Here is a 17,881-nt window from a genome sequence, read left to right on the forward strand (position 1 = left end):
TTAATTTTGTTGTCTAATACCTCTATTCCTCTTTGAATGATGAGAAACGTTTCCACTTATTGAGATACTAACTTTTGAAAGTACCTTCTAACTAGTGTTGCAGAACTGTGAATTTCATTTTAGTGTTAGGATGTCTTAGAGTTCAAGTCTTCGACTAAACTGATAAATGGATGCTGCTTTTGATATTACAACTGAACTGGTAATGGGTTTCAATTTTCCAAGGCTATCTGCTTGCTACCAATATTTTACACAGAAAATATTATTTAAGAAATGTTTTATAATAGTTTTTTCACAGCATATAATTTAATTGCAGAAACCGTTGCCTAATTAGTGTATCACTATCTAGGAAGGCATGTTTATAGTTTTACTTTTTTAGTTAAATTATACTGACCCATTATAATGTCACCATCTACTCTAATTTAACCTTAGAATACCTTATGACTGATTCAGATCTGTTTTAGTCATTCTAACTGCCTCTGCATTTTTAGTTAATTCTTATAGTAGTTTTGAATACTTGTTTGTAATTTTATAGTATCTACAGTAGTTAGGTGGACCTCACTTATCCCAAACATTTCTTCTAGCCCTCCACCCATCTTATTATTTTCCTATTCATCTCCTCACCTTTCATGTATAGGAGATTGTATGTGGTTAAGATTAATTATGCATGTATAAGGATGATCTTGGTTTTCACATGCCCTGACCTACAATGCTGTGTCTGGGTAAGGATATCTCAAAACCACCCAAAGTTGAGACACCACAGGGGCAGATGTTGACCCTGCCTTTTGACAGTACCAAGGCAGTCAAATTGTCATCCTTATTGAATTGGCAGTCTCTCTCTCCATGAATCCCTACCCAGAGCTGTGATCTTTACTGCCAGTTTGATCCAGAACAAGCCTGACATTGTTTCCCATTATTCCATATGATCAGTTTGGCATTTATCATGGATACCTGGTTGGAAAAGAATTCAGGACTATACTGTACTTAAAGTTTTCTGTTTCTACAACACATGGAGGAGATGTCAGTGGAGGGACTGTCTTTTTTTTTCATCAACCATGCAGCTGTTCTGGTTGGTTGCTGAAAACTCCATCTCCTTTAAGTATGTTGTTAGAGCCTGAGTGAATTGTAGATTTCATCTGTTTTACAAATTACCTAGTTACTTTGGACAATTTCTGCAGGAGTTAATGCCCCTCCTTTCCAAGGTGGTACATGAATGCCATTTATGGTTGATCTTGGGCAATTTCACTTGCTGGGTCAATTACCAAACAAACAAGTTCTGCATAGAACTTCTCAGTCTTTTAATGAGTTTCTTTCCTACTTAGGTGATTACCACTATTACCAATATTTCTTTTTATTATTTAATTTGTTAACCAGGTAAATTACCTGGTCCATACACTCTTTTTAGCCATGACCTGAGGTAAGAAGACAAAGAATAAATGTGGGCATTCACTGAACTGTCTGTAAAGTAGGGACTTAGTGGGAGAACCCAGATGCTTGAATTAACCACCACCTTGTATATTTCAGCTTTGACTTTCCACTACTTTCTTTTTATGACAGTGAAGTAATAAAATGTTAGAATCCTCTAGCTGTTGATAGTGTCGACTCCATATCCTGATGAAGTATTTTGTTATAACTAGATGAAAGCGCTTAATCTTTAACTTTCAACAATAAAGTAATATTTTCAAGCCTTCTGCTGCTTTTCCTGTCTCAGCTCAAAGTGGATTTATTCACCTCTACACCCTATTTAGACCAGCTCTTAGAATGAGTTAATGAAGATTACTCCAAATCACTTGCCACTGCTTATATTAAGACTGGTGCTCTACATTCTGATTTTCCATTCTGTGTACATCCCAGGTCTACCACTCTGCACAAGCCATGTTTTGATCACAAGTTATGTATGATGCACAGTGCAGGAAATGAGGCAGAGGCTGAAATAAAAATAGTGGAATGTGTACCTTCTTATAGACAGGCATACCACAAACTGCTTGCACAGCTCTAATGTTTCTCCAAAACTTTCTCTTTTTTCTCCAGTTTCCATAAATTCCCTTTTTTTTTCTTATCTGTCCCCGCCATCTCTTCTCACTTTCCCACTATTTCCTCCAGTTTCCCCTACATGATCTACTTTACTTCCAACTGTAAGATCAAGTTACAGCCAGTGGTTCCCAAACTTTTTTGTCCCAGGGCACCCGAAAAATTTTTTAAACCAGCCGCGGCACCCAAATTTTTTTTTGTCAGACAACACTATATCAAAACATTTGCAAACTCTTTGGAATAAACATTTTATAATAATGGGACTATATACAAACACTGTAAACACAAAAAATGCAACACAACTTTAGATTAACATTACTCAATACAAGTATTTAAAATCAGATACCAATTAATGAGATTGATGACTCTGCATACTACATGATAAATCCTCAAGTTTGGCTGGAATTTTCGACAAGCATATTCTCAAATCGTTTTCTACATCTCAAAGTCTCTCTCTGTGCTTACTTTTTATGGAAGTCATTGCGAAGAATGCTTTTTCACACAGGTAAGTGGTACAGAAAGGCAACAGCACTTCAATGGCTTTTGCTCCAATTTCAGGATGTTCCGCTTCAACTTCAAGCCAAAACTGTGCCAAATTAACCGAGTTAAATTTGAGCTGCAATGATCTGTCTGTTTCAACATCGATTAACTGTTCCTTCTCCATTAGTGAAAGACCAGCCAAATTCTTGTGCTGATGAAAAGGGTTCCTAACCCAATCTTTATCAGATGTATCAAGAGATGGGAAGTAGTGCTGAAGCTGCTGTTTTAGTAAAGCTAAGTGTTCAAGAATCAGGTCATGTAATACAACTCCTCCAGGATCAGCTCGTGCTGCATTTGGAAACATATGAATTGAAGTTGCTGTTTCTACTTCCTGTTGCCACAAATCAATTTTGCGTTTAAATGCTTCCAGTTTGTCGGTGATGGAAAGAATGTTAGCATCAACACCTTGCATACCTAAACTCACTGAATTCAGGACTTCAAATATGTCAGCAAGGTATGAAACTTTACTGGCCCAGGAGGAATCAGACAGTAATGTTGCAAATTCATTGTGTGATTGATTTTGAAGAAAAACTGTTTTCAATTCAAGGTGAAGTTCACAAACACGTGAGAGAACTTTGCCCCTGGACAGCCATCTGATATCATTATGTAGCAAAACAGTGGTATAATCACAACTCATACCTTTGCACAGTTCTGAAAACAGTTGGCTTTTCGCTGTATGCGACTTGATGTAATTAAAAATTTGCACCACTTCACGTAAGATGGTATATAGATCAGATGGCAGTGTTTTTCTTACAAGGGCTTCTCTGTGAATGAAACAGTGTGTTGTGGTTATGTTTGGATTAGTTGCTTTTGCCAAACTTAGGAATCCATGGACACATCCTGTCATAGCAGGCGCTCCATCTGTGCAAATTGAGGTGCACCATTGCCATAACAATCCATGTTGCTCAAAAAATGCGCATATACACTTAAATATGTCTTCTCCACATGTCTGAATTAGCTCTCGGCAAAACAGGAACTGTTCAATAACTGACTGTTGATTTGGATATCTTACAAATGCCATTAATTGTGCTTTACCACTGATGTCTGTAGATTCATCGAGTTGGCAAGAGAATCTCTTGCAGATTTTGAGCTGGTTGCAAACACTGTCATTAATATCATCGGACATCATTTCAATTCTTCGTGCAACAGTATTGTTGGATGATGGTATTCTTGCAATAACTTTCTCTGCCTCATCACCTAACATTGTTTTCTACCATCAGCCGACATGCTGGCATTGTCAAATTCTCCACAACAATATATGGCTTCATGTTTTTTGCCACTAATTCTGCCGCTTGAAAGCTGGCAAGTTGCACTTTGTCAGAAACTGTAACTGCTTTTGTAAAAAAACGAACCTGTTTCTGTTGAGATTGTAGCAAGCATTTAAAATAAAGCTGGTCTCTTTTAGCAGCAGAATGTTTGGATTTTAAATGATGCTGCAGCTTGCTGGGAACTATGGCTTCATTTCATAGAAGTTCATTGCATAAAATGCAATGTTGTTGTTGCATGCCCTGTTTCTTAACAAACGTAAAACTGTAAATGATGTAATTCTCTGAATAAAGTCTTGTTTTTTTTAACAGCAGAAGCCTTGGCTTTTGGCTGGTCAGCAATCATACAGCTTTCACTGGTGCTCTCATTACAATCACTATAATTTTCAGAAGTGCAATTGATTTGACACTTTGAGGTAGAGGCCATTGTTACCAAAAAAAAACAATACTTCAGCTCAATCTGAAATTTAATGTTAACGTTTATATAACGTGCAGTTTAACTTTTAATTATAAAATCTACAATGGCTTCACCTCTCGTACAACAAAGATGTTAATGTAATCACGCACAGTGTTGCCAGATTTCTAACACAGATCACGTAATTGTTGGATTTACGAAGGGTGGCAGAAATCACTAAAAAAGTAAAAATCCAAACATTTTACGTTTCAGCCTTTCCTAACTGAATACGAGGCGACAATTCCAGTGTACAAGCAAATAAAAAGTTTTCATGGTACTTTTTTACACCTTTTTTTGGTAATTCCTTGCGGCACACCTGGAATCTGCATGGCACCCCAGGGTGCCACGGCACCCAGTTTGGGAACCACTGAGTTACACTATATTATGGTACTTAAATGAATACTACTTATTAATATTGTGTCTTTAGTATTCTGTACATTAGACCATTACTCTGTGTTTCCATTCTAAATGTAGTGTTTCATTAGAACTCCATGCAGTACACCATTGTTGTATGCTGTCTCTGTTTTTATTGCAGTGTTTTACTTAGAACTATATATTAGCATCCTTCAGATGAGATATTAAACTGAGGCCCCATCTGCTTGAGTTGGTGGTAGTTCAGGTAGATGTAAAAGATTCCATGGAACCTATCAAAAAGAGTAGTCGCCCTTAATTTGTATAGAGAAATAAATCTTATTTACAAACTATCCAAAATCTAAAACAAAATTCATGGAGGATGAAGTGCCTTCCACAAAGTATAAACAATTCCAAAAGATAAAAACCAAGAAAGGCAACAAACACAACAAAATCCAGTATGAACTTTTAATAGTAAGTGCTTTCACGTCAGGTTCGAGGCTTCCTCAGACTTTCTAAAACAACAAACCAGATATCATTTATTAAAATATATCATTCTACTTGGCACACTTCATCACAAAGGGGTTCTCCTCCAGAAGAAGAGAGGTCATTGTTCCTCTCTACTCATCCGTTATTAGACCCATCATAGAGTACAATGCCCCATTTGGCATGTACCTCGCAAGACATCTGCAACAGCTGGAAAGGCCACATAAATACCTCACTCAAACAGATGCCATACGCTGACCGTATCAAAAAACTCCAGCTCTACTCCATCGCATATCGCCTACTTCAAGGCAACCTCTGCCTAACGTACAAAGCCATGTCTAACACAGACCTGATGGACATGCTACAATTAAAGAAATCCCAGTCTCTCAGAGCCACACGCTCCAGGGACCTAAACCTTGTCACCACAATAAACGGAACATGCTGGAGGGATAGATTCCTGTCCCAGAGACTTCCCCTGCTCTGGAATAGGCTGCCCATTCATGTCAAGCAAAGCTCCTCATTAGCCATGGGCTAACAGAAATCTTGACAATTGGATGGGTAATAGGAAATTCAACACAGGAATCACTGCTGTGGCTCTGCTTGACAGGGACACAGGAAAATAATTTTCTTGGGTGCCGAAAGCCAGTGAACTCATTTGGCTAGGCTTGCATAAGCACTAGGTCCAATAGCCTAGTACTTACCTATGAACCTATGAAGCTAAATAATACAAAACAACCAATGACAGTCTCACATTAATTAGCACATGCTGAACAAGCCTCAAAGTAAAAGGCATCTCATAAAAACGATGCTCAATACAGTATATGAAACATAAAAAAATAAAAATAAAAAATAAACAAGAATAAAACACCTTATGAAATAAATAAACTCTACAATAAAGCTACATAATTATTTATTCAGTGGTCTATCCCTTAAAAACAGTTTAAGTGAAATTCTATCATTCGGGCCGAAACCTAATAAACTTAATAAAGAGGACACCACCAATGCCCTGGCCAGGTATATTTGTGAAAATGGCACTACACACAAGTTTACTTTCGTGGCATTAGAGTTAGTTTCAAGAAGCCCTAGGCTGGGGAATATTAAAAATACTATTGAAAAAACAGAGATTAAATGGATTATTAGGCTTCAGGCAGATAAAGGTTTTGGCCTGAATGATAGAATTTAACTTAAACCATTTTTAAGGGATAGACCACTGAATAAATAATTATGTAGCTTTATTGTAGAGTTTATATATTTCATAGGGTATTTTATTCTTGTTTGTTTTATTTTTTATTTTTTATGTTTCATATGCTGGACTGAGCATTGTTTTTATAAGATGCCTTCTATTTTGGGTCTTGTTCAGCATGTGCTAATTAATGTGAGACTGTCATTGGTTGTTTTGAATTACTTAATAAATGGTATCTGGTTAGTTGTTTTAGAAAGTCTGAGGAAGTGTCGAACCTGACGTGAAAGCGCTTACTATTAAAAGTTCATACTGGATTTTGCCGTGTTTGTTGCCTTTCTTGTTTTTTTATCTTTTGGAATTATTTACAAAATATTTACATATTTACAAATATTTACACATGTACAGATGTATAGATATAAAAATCTGTTTAGACATATTCATAATTTCCTTTACAATCATATTACATTTTCATCTCTATTAGACCATCCCGCTCCTTTTTCCATAACCACCATCTGATTTTACTTGATACTGTTGCTGAAGTCAATTTACCATTAAACATAATTTCATTTATTCTTTAATTACATATAATGTAAAACAACTTTTTATCTATTCTTTTAACATATTCTTTACTTCTATTCTTATAATATCCATATTTAATCTTACCCTTGTTTATTTTATCTACTTCTTTCATAACTTCAAAAGAATATTCCTTACATAACTTTCTCCCCAGGATTCACAAATCCTCCGTGTAAGACTAAAGTAGTCTTACACGGAAATGCCAGTCTAAGAGTAAGATGGCAGCGTGCTGTGCATATTGAGGGTGCGCTGCCTGAACTCAAAGGCTAACATGGAGCATGCACGAGTGCAGGGGGCATGTCGAACTGCCGAGCAGTCCAAAAATCCACGCCCCTGCAAGTCTCTCAATTGGGAAATGTCAACTGACATGAGCGAGTCCACTCAAATGTGTACATACCCAATACTACACTCCCCCACATTCTAAACCCCAGTACAATTATATAATGTAAAACTTTTTTTTTTTTTTTATTCCAGATATAGCTGCCCGTATTTGCGCGTGTTTGCGCAGGTTTGCCCATTGCTTAGCTACAGTTAGCAGTCAAGACATCGAAGAGGATAATAAGAAACTTATATGCAAATTAAGCAAAATAGCAATAGCATAGTGGTAGAACCTTCGCACAAAGAGGAGGCATTCCCGGTTCGAGTCCCACCACTCCCCTTTTTATTTTCTGTTGGAAATCTGTATATGAAAAGAATTCCTGACATTTATCATTGAAATTTTAGTAAAAAGCATTGAAATGGCCTATGTAGTAGTGAACGAATTTTATATATATATATATATATATATATATATATATATATATATATAAGAAAGTGAAATGGTTATGCATACTGATGAATGCATAAGTAACGTATCTTAAGCAATGTGAAGCACTGCTAAGCAAAGTTTACCAGTATTAAGCACATTTCAGTATAATTGCTCATAGCTTAGTACTGCTTTAATTAGCACAATAGCTTTGCGCGGAGCTGCGCATTGCACCAACTAGTTCAAACAGAACATGTTTGCGTGTAGCTGCGTACCGCGCTAACTAGCGCAATGCCGGACAACATCGGGCAATGTCGAGCAACGTAGAGCAACGCTGGGCAAAGTTGAGCAAAGTTGCCTAAATACAGCCACACCTCCTAGCCAGTCTGGCCAGTAGTAAAATAAAAGGCAATGACAGGCCTTGAACCGGGGATACTGTGCACCATAATCACAGTACTGAACCACTAAGCCAGGACAGCTTTTCATATGCATGCACTTTCAACACACACATACATATCAATAGAAGTTTACCCATTGCTAAGCAGGTGTGCTTTTGGCTGAGTTTCTTCAAAACCGGCCAATCACAGATAAGTGCAGGAAATGAGGCATATTTAAGCTCCATAGGCGGGAATACTTGCCATAACTGGTTGTAGCTCCCATCTGCAGTCAGAATGGCCGGTGTTGGAGAGGGCTCTCGATTTCGAGCGCAACTTTGGGGCATTGAGGATTCAAACGTAATGGTTTGGCTCCTCATCCATAATCGAGGAGAGACTCCTGCAGGGCCAGTTCCAAGGCACCCAATACAAAGCGGAAGCCTGGAACCATCTAGCTCATGATCTCACCAGTGCCACAGGCATCCCTCAGACTGGTGAGCAGGTCAGACACCACTACTCAGACCTGAAGAGACACAAGGAGGACCGACTGAACCAGTGGATACAGGAGGCCCGTGGGATGGAAAATGCCCCACTACTGAGTAGGTAGCCATGGAATGAAGTATGTAAGAATTGCTATTGTAGTCTATATTATGGATAGGTATGTCTCAATATCACTTCATTTACTTCACAGCTGCAGGTGTCCGTGCTGCGAATCAGCAAGCCTATGCAGATAGGCTGCTAAGGCTGTGCCACCAGGCAGGTTAGTAATTATTCTGCATGTATTGTTACATAAAATAAGTGAGAGAGCCTGAAAAAGTGTTGTAGCCCAATAATAAAGGTATAATAAGTCTTGAATAATTTCACTGCATGTACTGTTATATAAAATAAGTGAGAGAGCCTGAAAAAGAGTGTTGTAACCCATTAATAAAGGTATAATACATCTTGAATAAGTCTTCTGCATGCACTGTTATATCAAATAAATGAGAGAGCCTCTAGAAAAGTGTGTTATGTAATTAATAAAGGTATAATTCCTGGAGTGTGTCCGTGTCACTTTCTTTGATATGTTGTTGTACTCTTGCATTATAGAAATAGTACTGTTGTATTAAGCGCTGTCAACCCACACTTGGGTAGGCCCATATAAAGTGGATGAAGGGAGTGCCAGTAGCTGTTAAGCATATATACAGTCCTCAACTGTTGGTTCATGGCCGCATGTACAGGTTAATCTGGCATATGAGTAGCTTGTTATTGTGTTCCCCAGAAATGTCAGTGTGCTGCTAGAAATGTAGGGGGCTGTTAAAATATAACTGATAATGTCACCTGAACACATCTAGATATGTAGATATATAAATATAAATATAATATATAAATATGTAGCAGTAACATCTGCATCCTGGACAGTTTGTATGTCAGATACAGGTCAGGTATATAAAGAACTAGCAAAACCCATTTCACAATTTAACGGACATTGCCTAGTGTAATAATACATGTAGGGGATATATACCTGCAGTCAATAGGAATGTAGTGTAAACTATAAGTATATATAAGTTGTTAATGGAGGTATCTTTTTTACACCCTACTGTATGTGCATAAACAATGCAATTCCACACCTCAATGGGTATGTCTAATCTCAAAACATTTGTTGGGACATATGTCCTATTGGTTTATAAATATCTGCATTTACTTTGATGCATGTGCCCTGTTCAAATACCACAATCTTGGTGGCCTGTTGCCACCAATTAATCCTGCATGCTGTTGGAATGTCCACTGTTGTTCTATATATGCATGTGTTATGCTTGCTGTTCAACTGTTGGAACTCTGGTGTGTTGGGTTAATGGGAATACTACTGCATGCTGTTACAACTAATTTGGAATGCTGTTGGCTGTTACCAACCCATATTGTCATTAAATCCTCCTAAACATAGAATGTATGGGAAGGCCAGTCCCAGCGGACCCACCTGTCCCACCTCAGCTGGCGATGGCACCTGGCAGCAGCAGGTCTGGTGCCCAGCCCGGGACCTCCTCCTCCATTGGGCCTGTGCCACCTTTGGGTGGAAGCGCTGCAGGGGATGGGGCTCGTCCCCCCCCTGTGCAAGTGTGTGCGGAGGAGGGCCTCCTCTCACCCTCCGAACGGTCCGGGCTGTGGTGCGTAGGGAGATCCAGCGTTCTGTCACTGATCCTCTACGCCAGCTTGAGGCATGAGTGGCGTGACTCACGGGTGAGCCTGCCCCTCCTATGCAGCCCCCAGCACAGCCACCCTCTGGTCTGTGAAGGTGCAGTGGTGACTGCCCATGGGTGGGATCTCAGTTCCACTGTCGCCATCTGTGGGCTGATGGGCTTGCGGTTTCCAAACATCCTTCCCTGTCAATGTTGTTCACCCCCACATGTGTCATATTCCACCCCTGTATGCATCTTGTTTGTCCTGTCTGTTTACCTCCCCAACCTACCTCCCCAAATATACCTACATCCCCTACCCCACATTCCACTCTCACCTGGAAAAAGAAAAAAAATGGGCAATCTGCTCCAAAAAAATTACGTCCCATACATAGCTGCCCATTTTGCACACATGTCTGCTGGACATATAAAATGTAATTTAATTGGCAGTACAACATACTTTGTTGTCCTCACCCCTCTCTCAGGGGTGGAAGGTTTCATATTTCCCTCCAAAATTATTGCATATGCACAGCTGTTGCTGTAAAAGAAATGGGCAGCTATGGTCCTTCCCTACACCCATCCTGCACATCCCGAGCTGTTTTCCCTACTGTCTTTCCCTCTTTGTGCCCCTTTTTCACCACTGTCCTATCTCCCCATTTTCTTTTCTTTCAAAGAAATGAGCGCGAGGGTTAGCGGGAGTAAGCACTTTTAAGCAGTAGTTAGCAGGTTTGCGCGAGTGTGCGGTTAGCTAAGCATTGCTAAGCTTTGTGCAAACCTACTTACAACTGCTTAAAAGTGCCTTAGTCACCCTGCATGTGAGGGCCCTTGTTCTGCTCAGCAGCAAAATAAAACACCTCTGTCAGTCTTGAACCCTGGACCTTGGACACACTAGACTGCATGAAGTACCACTAAGCCACAGTAGATATACAGCAGGTTGTTGCTGAAATAGATATATCATGCATCAGAATGAGTGAATGTAAAGGAAAAATAGGAATGCCATAACACAAAACCTGTTCTGTGGAACTTTACCAGCAGTTGTTGTGGAATTGCATTACATGACTGTGATAAGAGAACCAGCCATTCTAGCAGTAAATGATGTTACAGCAGCACTTTACAACCCCCACACAGTATCATAGCAGGACAAACAGTGGCATATCTGATTAGGGCAGAGGACATACATCCCAACTGTGACTACATTTCAGGGATGTCCCTGATTTTGAAACATATGTTAGCTGTGTCCCTCTGAATCCCCTGAAAAGTACTGACGTTAGGCAGAAAGGTGGGGTATTACACCTAATGAATAATGACAATATGTAGGAGTTAGACACCGCTTGTACTTCAGAAAAGGTGTAGTAATCCATATGCACTGGTTCTCCTGAAGTCTCCACTTACTGTCTCTAATATTTTGAAGGTGTACCTCACTTTTACCTACCTTTACCTCACTCTGTTCAAATATGTACCTGAGTGTTTCAGAGGCCTGGCTGAGGCAGAAACACACAGGCATATCAGCTTTTCTGCTGTTACACACTGTGCAAATAGCTTTGGAAGGAGTTCCACAAGCATACCCTTATGTAGGAGTACAACACTGAAATACCAAAGGATGTAGCCATGTACTGGTAGCAAATGACTGTAACAATGCCATTGTACCAGTGCTGAAAAGACCTGTGCATTGCACAGACAGAGAATAACAGCCTAACGTCTGGCTACCATCTGGATAGGTCCACAGTTGGGAGCTATGCAGACAGACTACTTGCCTTGCTAAACTAACAGGTACACAGCAACCCTTTAAGTCCAGCAAGATAACATTCACACAATAATACATAATGCTCTCTGTATGTCTGCATCCCCACCCAAATGTACAATATACCTGTGTGTTCAGGGTCTACCAAGGATGTAGGTAGGCATACTCAGTACTGGAATTGTCCAGTTTTCTTGAGCATCCTGTGCTAATGTCAACAATAAAAAGCACAAACTGTGCAGAAGTGAGTACATTAATATTCACAGTATAGCAGTTCACAAACAGTTCATGTGCCAAATGAATACATCTCAATAACTACTTTTGTATGGCAGTTAATTGTATAAGTAGAAAAGAAACTACATACTCCCATGTATCTTGTGTTAGCATTTGTAGGGGTGAGTACAATTCTACACTGACAACTGTGTACTGGAAGTGGCAACATTCAGGTCTGAGTACAACATTTAAATCACTGGCTACACCCCTAGCTTCAGATATAAGAACTATACCAACCTTCTGACTTAAACAACGGTGTCCACAGCAAACAAGCATGGGCCCCACTTTGGAAAGCTGAAAGGGCTACGCCTACCTGACATAGCAATTTATAGCATTGGGTTGCTATGACAGTGAGTACTGCAATTACCACACAGCAGGCTGCATGCAATTACCAAATGGTGGCCACCAATTGGTGCAGAGGCCATCACATGCACATGTGCAGATACCTATAAAAGCAGGCTGTACTTGCTGCCCACACACACAATCATTCCATTGCAGATATTGAGAGAGACAGAGACAGAGAGAGAGAGAGACACACACCCACATCAACAGAAAAAAAAGCCAAAGACACACGGAACGTAATACTACCAACACATACAAAGGAAAGGTATGTAACAGATATGTATTTACTGGCATGTAGTAGATGTTTTTGAAGAGTACTCTACATACTTTGAAACATCCATATGTGGCAGCAGTATGTATCTATGCACAGATGCCCTGCATAACTACTGCCATGGACAAATCAGTGTGTAGCTGTGTGCAGTGGGACATAACTGTGACATATGTAGCTCAGCATTAAATGTCAAACATCTGATCCATGTTATCTGTGTTCTGTACAGTAGTGTGGACAATGGCTGTTTGGGGAGTAGCGCATACAGCTATATAAACATGGATGTGACAGAGTAACACATGCATGATAGTCATATTAACGTGTAGCTTAGCATTGGCAACTGCTGTACCAGGCTAGTATGCTAATCTAGCATTTGCAGCTATATATACACCCTCTAATATTACTGTGTGCTCACATGTGACACCTGTTCATGTTGCAGCAAGGCCCAACAGGTCAGCCGTGAGGTCCAGGGACTTACAACAGTGTGGACCTTGTGTGTGTATGGCACACACATACGGAGAGATATATCTGTGTCAGATATATTAGCATCTGTACATGTGCATAGAGCAAGGGACATACTGCAACTGTTTGTGAAGGGTGGTCATATATATGTTGGTGAAGGTTGTTATGTGCATATTTGTATGTAGGTTGTAGTGTGTGGCAAACAAGACAGCATACAGTGCTGGTATATGACATGTGGTGGTTAAACGCTGTGGGTGTGATTTGTTAGGTTTGCAGTGTTGCAGCCAGTGAGGCCTGCTAAAGCTACATGGGCTGAGAACACCTTCAATGCATTTCGCACAAGACTGTGCAATATTATTACATAACTGTATACCTCACATCCTTCGCATAATTGATATTCCCACCATGAAAGGTGGACTGTATATGTGCCTATATGTATATCTATATGTACACCAATGGATGTTTATATGTATGTGTGTGTATATATATATATATATATATATATATATATATATATATATATATATATATATAAAGAGAGAGAGAGAGAGAGAGACAGTCATATTTACTGTGACAGATGCCTGGTGACAAAGCCATGGCCTCAAGCTCAATGTCAAAAATGCATTGGCATCCCTTTTGGTAAAAACTCTGTACCCATGAACTACCACATAGGTGGTAGTCGACTTAACACCGAAAGTGTGATAAGAGACCATGGGACACAGGTGGACAGTAGTCTCCCTTTGATAATCACAGTGCCACACTAGTCATGTAATCTGTCTACGTGGCACACCTCATCACAAAAGGTGTGTCATCCAGGGAAAAAGAGGTCAGTGTTCCCCTCTACTCATCACTCACAAAACCCATTATAGAGTACAATGCCCCTTTTGGTATGTACCTCACAAGACATCTACAGCAACTGGAAAGGCCACAGACATACCTCACAAAGAGTATTACTGGCCTCAAACAGATGCCCTATGCAGACCGTCTCACAAAACCACAGCTAGACTGTGTCGCATACCACCTACCCAGAGGTGACCTCTGCCTAACATACAAAGCTATGTCAAACCCAGAGCTGTTGGACATGCTCCACGTAAACAGATCACAATCCCTATGAGCTACATGCTCTAGGGACCTAAACCTTGTCACCTCAATAAACAGAACATGCTGGAGGGATAGATTCCTATCTCAGAGACATCCCATACTCTGGAACAAACTACCTATCAATAGCAAACAAAGCTCCTCAGTAGCACTCGTCATGAATAATCTTGATGATTGGATGGGAGATAGGAAATACAACCTGGGAATCACCTCTGTGGCTCTGCTTGACAGGGGCACATGAAATTAAATTACTTGGGTGTCAAAGGCCAGGGTACCATCTGGCTAGGCTTCTATAGGCCCTAGGGCCAATAGCCTATTACCTACCTATGAACCAATACACACCCACATGTACTTGTTGCAATAATTGCTATGTGAGGTTGACTGAGTGTGATGGTGAATGTGTTGGTGAATGTGTCACAGTTGTGTATATGTGGGATAGCTTAGTGGGAAACTGTTTCTGTCATGGTATTTTGTGTCCTAGCTCTGATCCCAGCAAAAGATGTGTATGCTATTGCTAGGCAGAAAAAGCAGTATGGCATATGGTCTGACGTAGTCCCTTGGTGTTAACTGGGGTGTGCCATTGGAGGCTAAAGCAGTACATGTATGCTTATTGATTGGTACTGCTGGTGAATCCAAATCCTGTATGAACTGTAGTACTACCTGAAGCTGTAGGCCTAAACAGCACAGTATGGTGTATGTCCACATTGCTTGGAACCACTGTTTTGTGTGTTCCCTGTAGTCCTCACAGATTACATACCTCAGGCATAAGGTTTTGTAAGTACTGACACACAGTACTGTATGGTACACATGTAAAGCTCATCTGGGTTGCCATACCTTTGTGTCTTGTATGTATGTCTGATGTGTGTGTGGGTATGCCTGTAACATGCCCTCGGTCATATGTGTGTTACAGGATATAAGTGCATATCTAGCAACATGTATAGTCTAGTACAGCAGTATGCCACCTATATTCATGAATGTGCACATATTTTAGGCAGGGGTTTGCCATCAACAACTAGTGTGGTATACTGGTAATACTGTAACTGGACTTTACAATCATTGCAATGGATGACATATTTCTTTATGCATTAGCTTGATATATACCTCCTGTGGCTAGGTGGTGCATTGTGTCGCATACAGTGTGCCATGTACTGTTGTATAGTCTTACATAGTGGTTTCTCTTTGTTGCTGTGCAGAACATGGTTTAATATATAGAGCGTGCCAGGCACTGTCAGGCAGTTGTGGGTTGAGCACTGATATGTGGTATTGAAAGTGTGTATCCTCTGACAGACAATAGGTTGCTATTTATGGCAGTTCAGTGATATCTGTACTGTAGAATGTTAAGTGTGCCACATGACTTGCTCACACATATTGTTTCATTGTCTTCCAGGGTTCATGGCCCACCATCGCAACCCAACCTATAGTCCTGCTGAGGATGACATCATAACAACCAGTCTGGTTCAGCACTACACACTGCTTTTCTCAAGAACCAGCCAGGACCAGCATGAGCGGACTGCACTGTGGCAAGATGTTGTCCATAGGGTAAATGACATAGGCATGCATAACCGGACATATGAGCAGGTACGCCATCACTGCAGTGATTTACTTAGACATGTCCGGCAGCATGCGTCTGATGTCCGTAGACAACAGCTTGCCACAGGTGGTGGGGTTACCATCCATCCCCCCCTCACCAGAGTGGAGGAGCTGCTCCTGAGCCTGGTGGCTCCTGGCCAACAACAACAACAGCAGACATGTATCATCATGGAGGCCGGAGCCACCCAGCAAGTTCACATGGAGCGTGCAGGTAACATGGCATATCTGTAGACTACTGTTACCTCTATTGGTAGATCATGCATATGTGAGATGTGTACTGTGTAGTTAGAAGATGTGGAGCCTGGTGTTGTGCAATACTGATAATTTGGAACATGATCTGTAGGCCTGTGACTGTCAACCATTGTACTACTGTAAGATTGCAAACCCACAGTAGCAATGCCACAGTTGTTGCCACTGACAAACTGTCTCATATCCTTGTAGGTCCCTCTGGTGTGACAGCAAGGCAGCAGACCCATGCTGGTGAGTGTGTTCTACATTTAATATTGCAAATAAAATGTGCATGTCATAGGTGAGGTGTAGGCCATGTACACATGTAACACACCTACGCATAATGCATGCTGTGCATGTTTGCTGTGAGACTATGCACATCTCAGTAACGTGAGTAGCTGCCTCAAACACATGCAATACACAGAGCATCCCAAACAATTGTGGCTACACTGTAGTGGACATTGGATAGGCAGAGTCGATACACATGCACACAACATACACAACTTTGTCATATGCAGTACATGTTAATATGCTACACATGGCATATTCAGACACCCGCTGTAAGGTCACACTCCAGTATCCCAAATGTCATCCACACAGCACACATAATATACCTGAGGGGTAGAGGCCTATCATGGGGTGGTGCGACACTCTTCAACACACAACACATTCATGTTAGGCAATGCTCCCTATTGGGCACCTTACAAACCCATGTAACAACTGGCTGTGAAATGGTGAATGTAGCCATGGTACTGCAGTTCAGGTACAGCATGATAGGTGCCGGTCTGGCACACATTAGTAGCCTTGAGTGACCACATGATGCTGCATGATGATGGCTCATGGTACTACACCCCATCCAGTTACAGTAACCACAGTACTACACATAGCATTCATTGCTATACACCTCAATGTTGTGTGTGTGCAAACATATGCACCTATACACAATATGCATAGCAATCACCATTTGCACAAAGTGACACATATATGTCTTGTAATGCTATTGAGTGTATAGGTCACATGACACACATTGGGTATGTGTGATGTTTAATGTTGCAGTTGTGTTGTAGCATGCCATGTCATGGCTGGCACTGGCATGTCCACAATATGTTCTACACTCACCATAACTACTGTACAATGGCTATGTTGAGCAATGGTATTCCATCAGGTATACATGCACCACTCATCCTGTGTGTATACATAGCATGCATGAGCTAAACCTGTGTCCACAATTATCTGCTAAAGACACAGATGCTCTAATCAGTAATGGATATCTATGTGACACACAGATACACATCCAGCCATGGTATGTATACCTGTGAGTGATGGTGCACAGCACATTGAAGAGCTTGTAATACTTGCACAGCAATGTTGTGTCCATGTACACATTGCATTCCAGGGTGAGGCCAATCACTGAACAACAACACACATGCATCAAAGCCATGTATACTGTTATTAGCAAGGACTGTCTACACTCGCACTGCATGCTGTTGAGCAACACACGTCCTGCATGCTGACATGTGTGATATGACTGTTTGGCTTGTGATACTGTACCCCACCATCAACCGCTATTGAGTATGTTCTGGATTGCTGGTGGTGTGTGTGTGTGTGTGTGTGTGTGTGTGTGTGTGTGTGTGTGTGTGTGTGTGTGTGTGTGTGTGTGCATGTGTGCATGTGTGGTGTGCAGTGCATGTGTGCATGTGTACATGTGTGCATGTGTGCATGTGTGCATG

At 40.8% G+C, this 17,881-nt stretch overlaps 1 protein-coding gene across 1 annotated transcript; it reads right to left on the reverse strand.

Moving 5' to 3' along the window:
• Positions 1-2,470: 2,470 nt before the first annotated feature.
• On the reverse strand, positions 2,471-3,772 carry LOC122800503 (zinc finger BED domain-containing protein 5-like). Its single transcript, XM_044069943.1, has one exon. The coding sequence runs from the start codon at positions 3,770-3,772 to the stop codon at positions 2,471-2,473; it is 1,302 nt and encodes a 433-aa protein (XP_043925878.1).
• Positions 3,773-17,881: the final 14,109 nt, after the last annotated feature.

This window comes from Protopterus annectens, chromosome 4.part0 (assembly GCF_019279795.1).
Source record: "Protopterus annectens isolate FY-2018-M chromosome 4.part0, PAN1.0, whole genome shotgun sequence".
Lineage (NCBI taxonomy): Eukaryota > Metazoa > Chordata > Ceratodontiformes > Protopteridae > Protopterus > Protopterus annectens.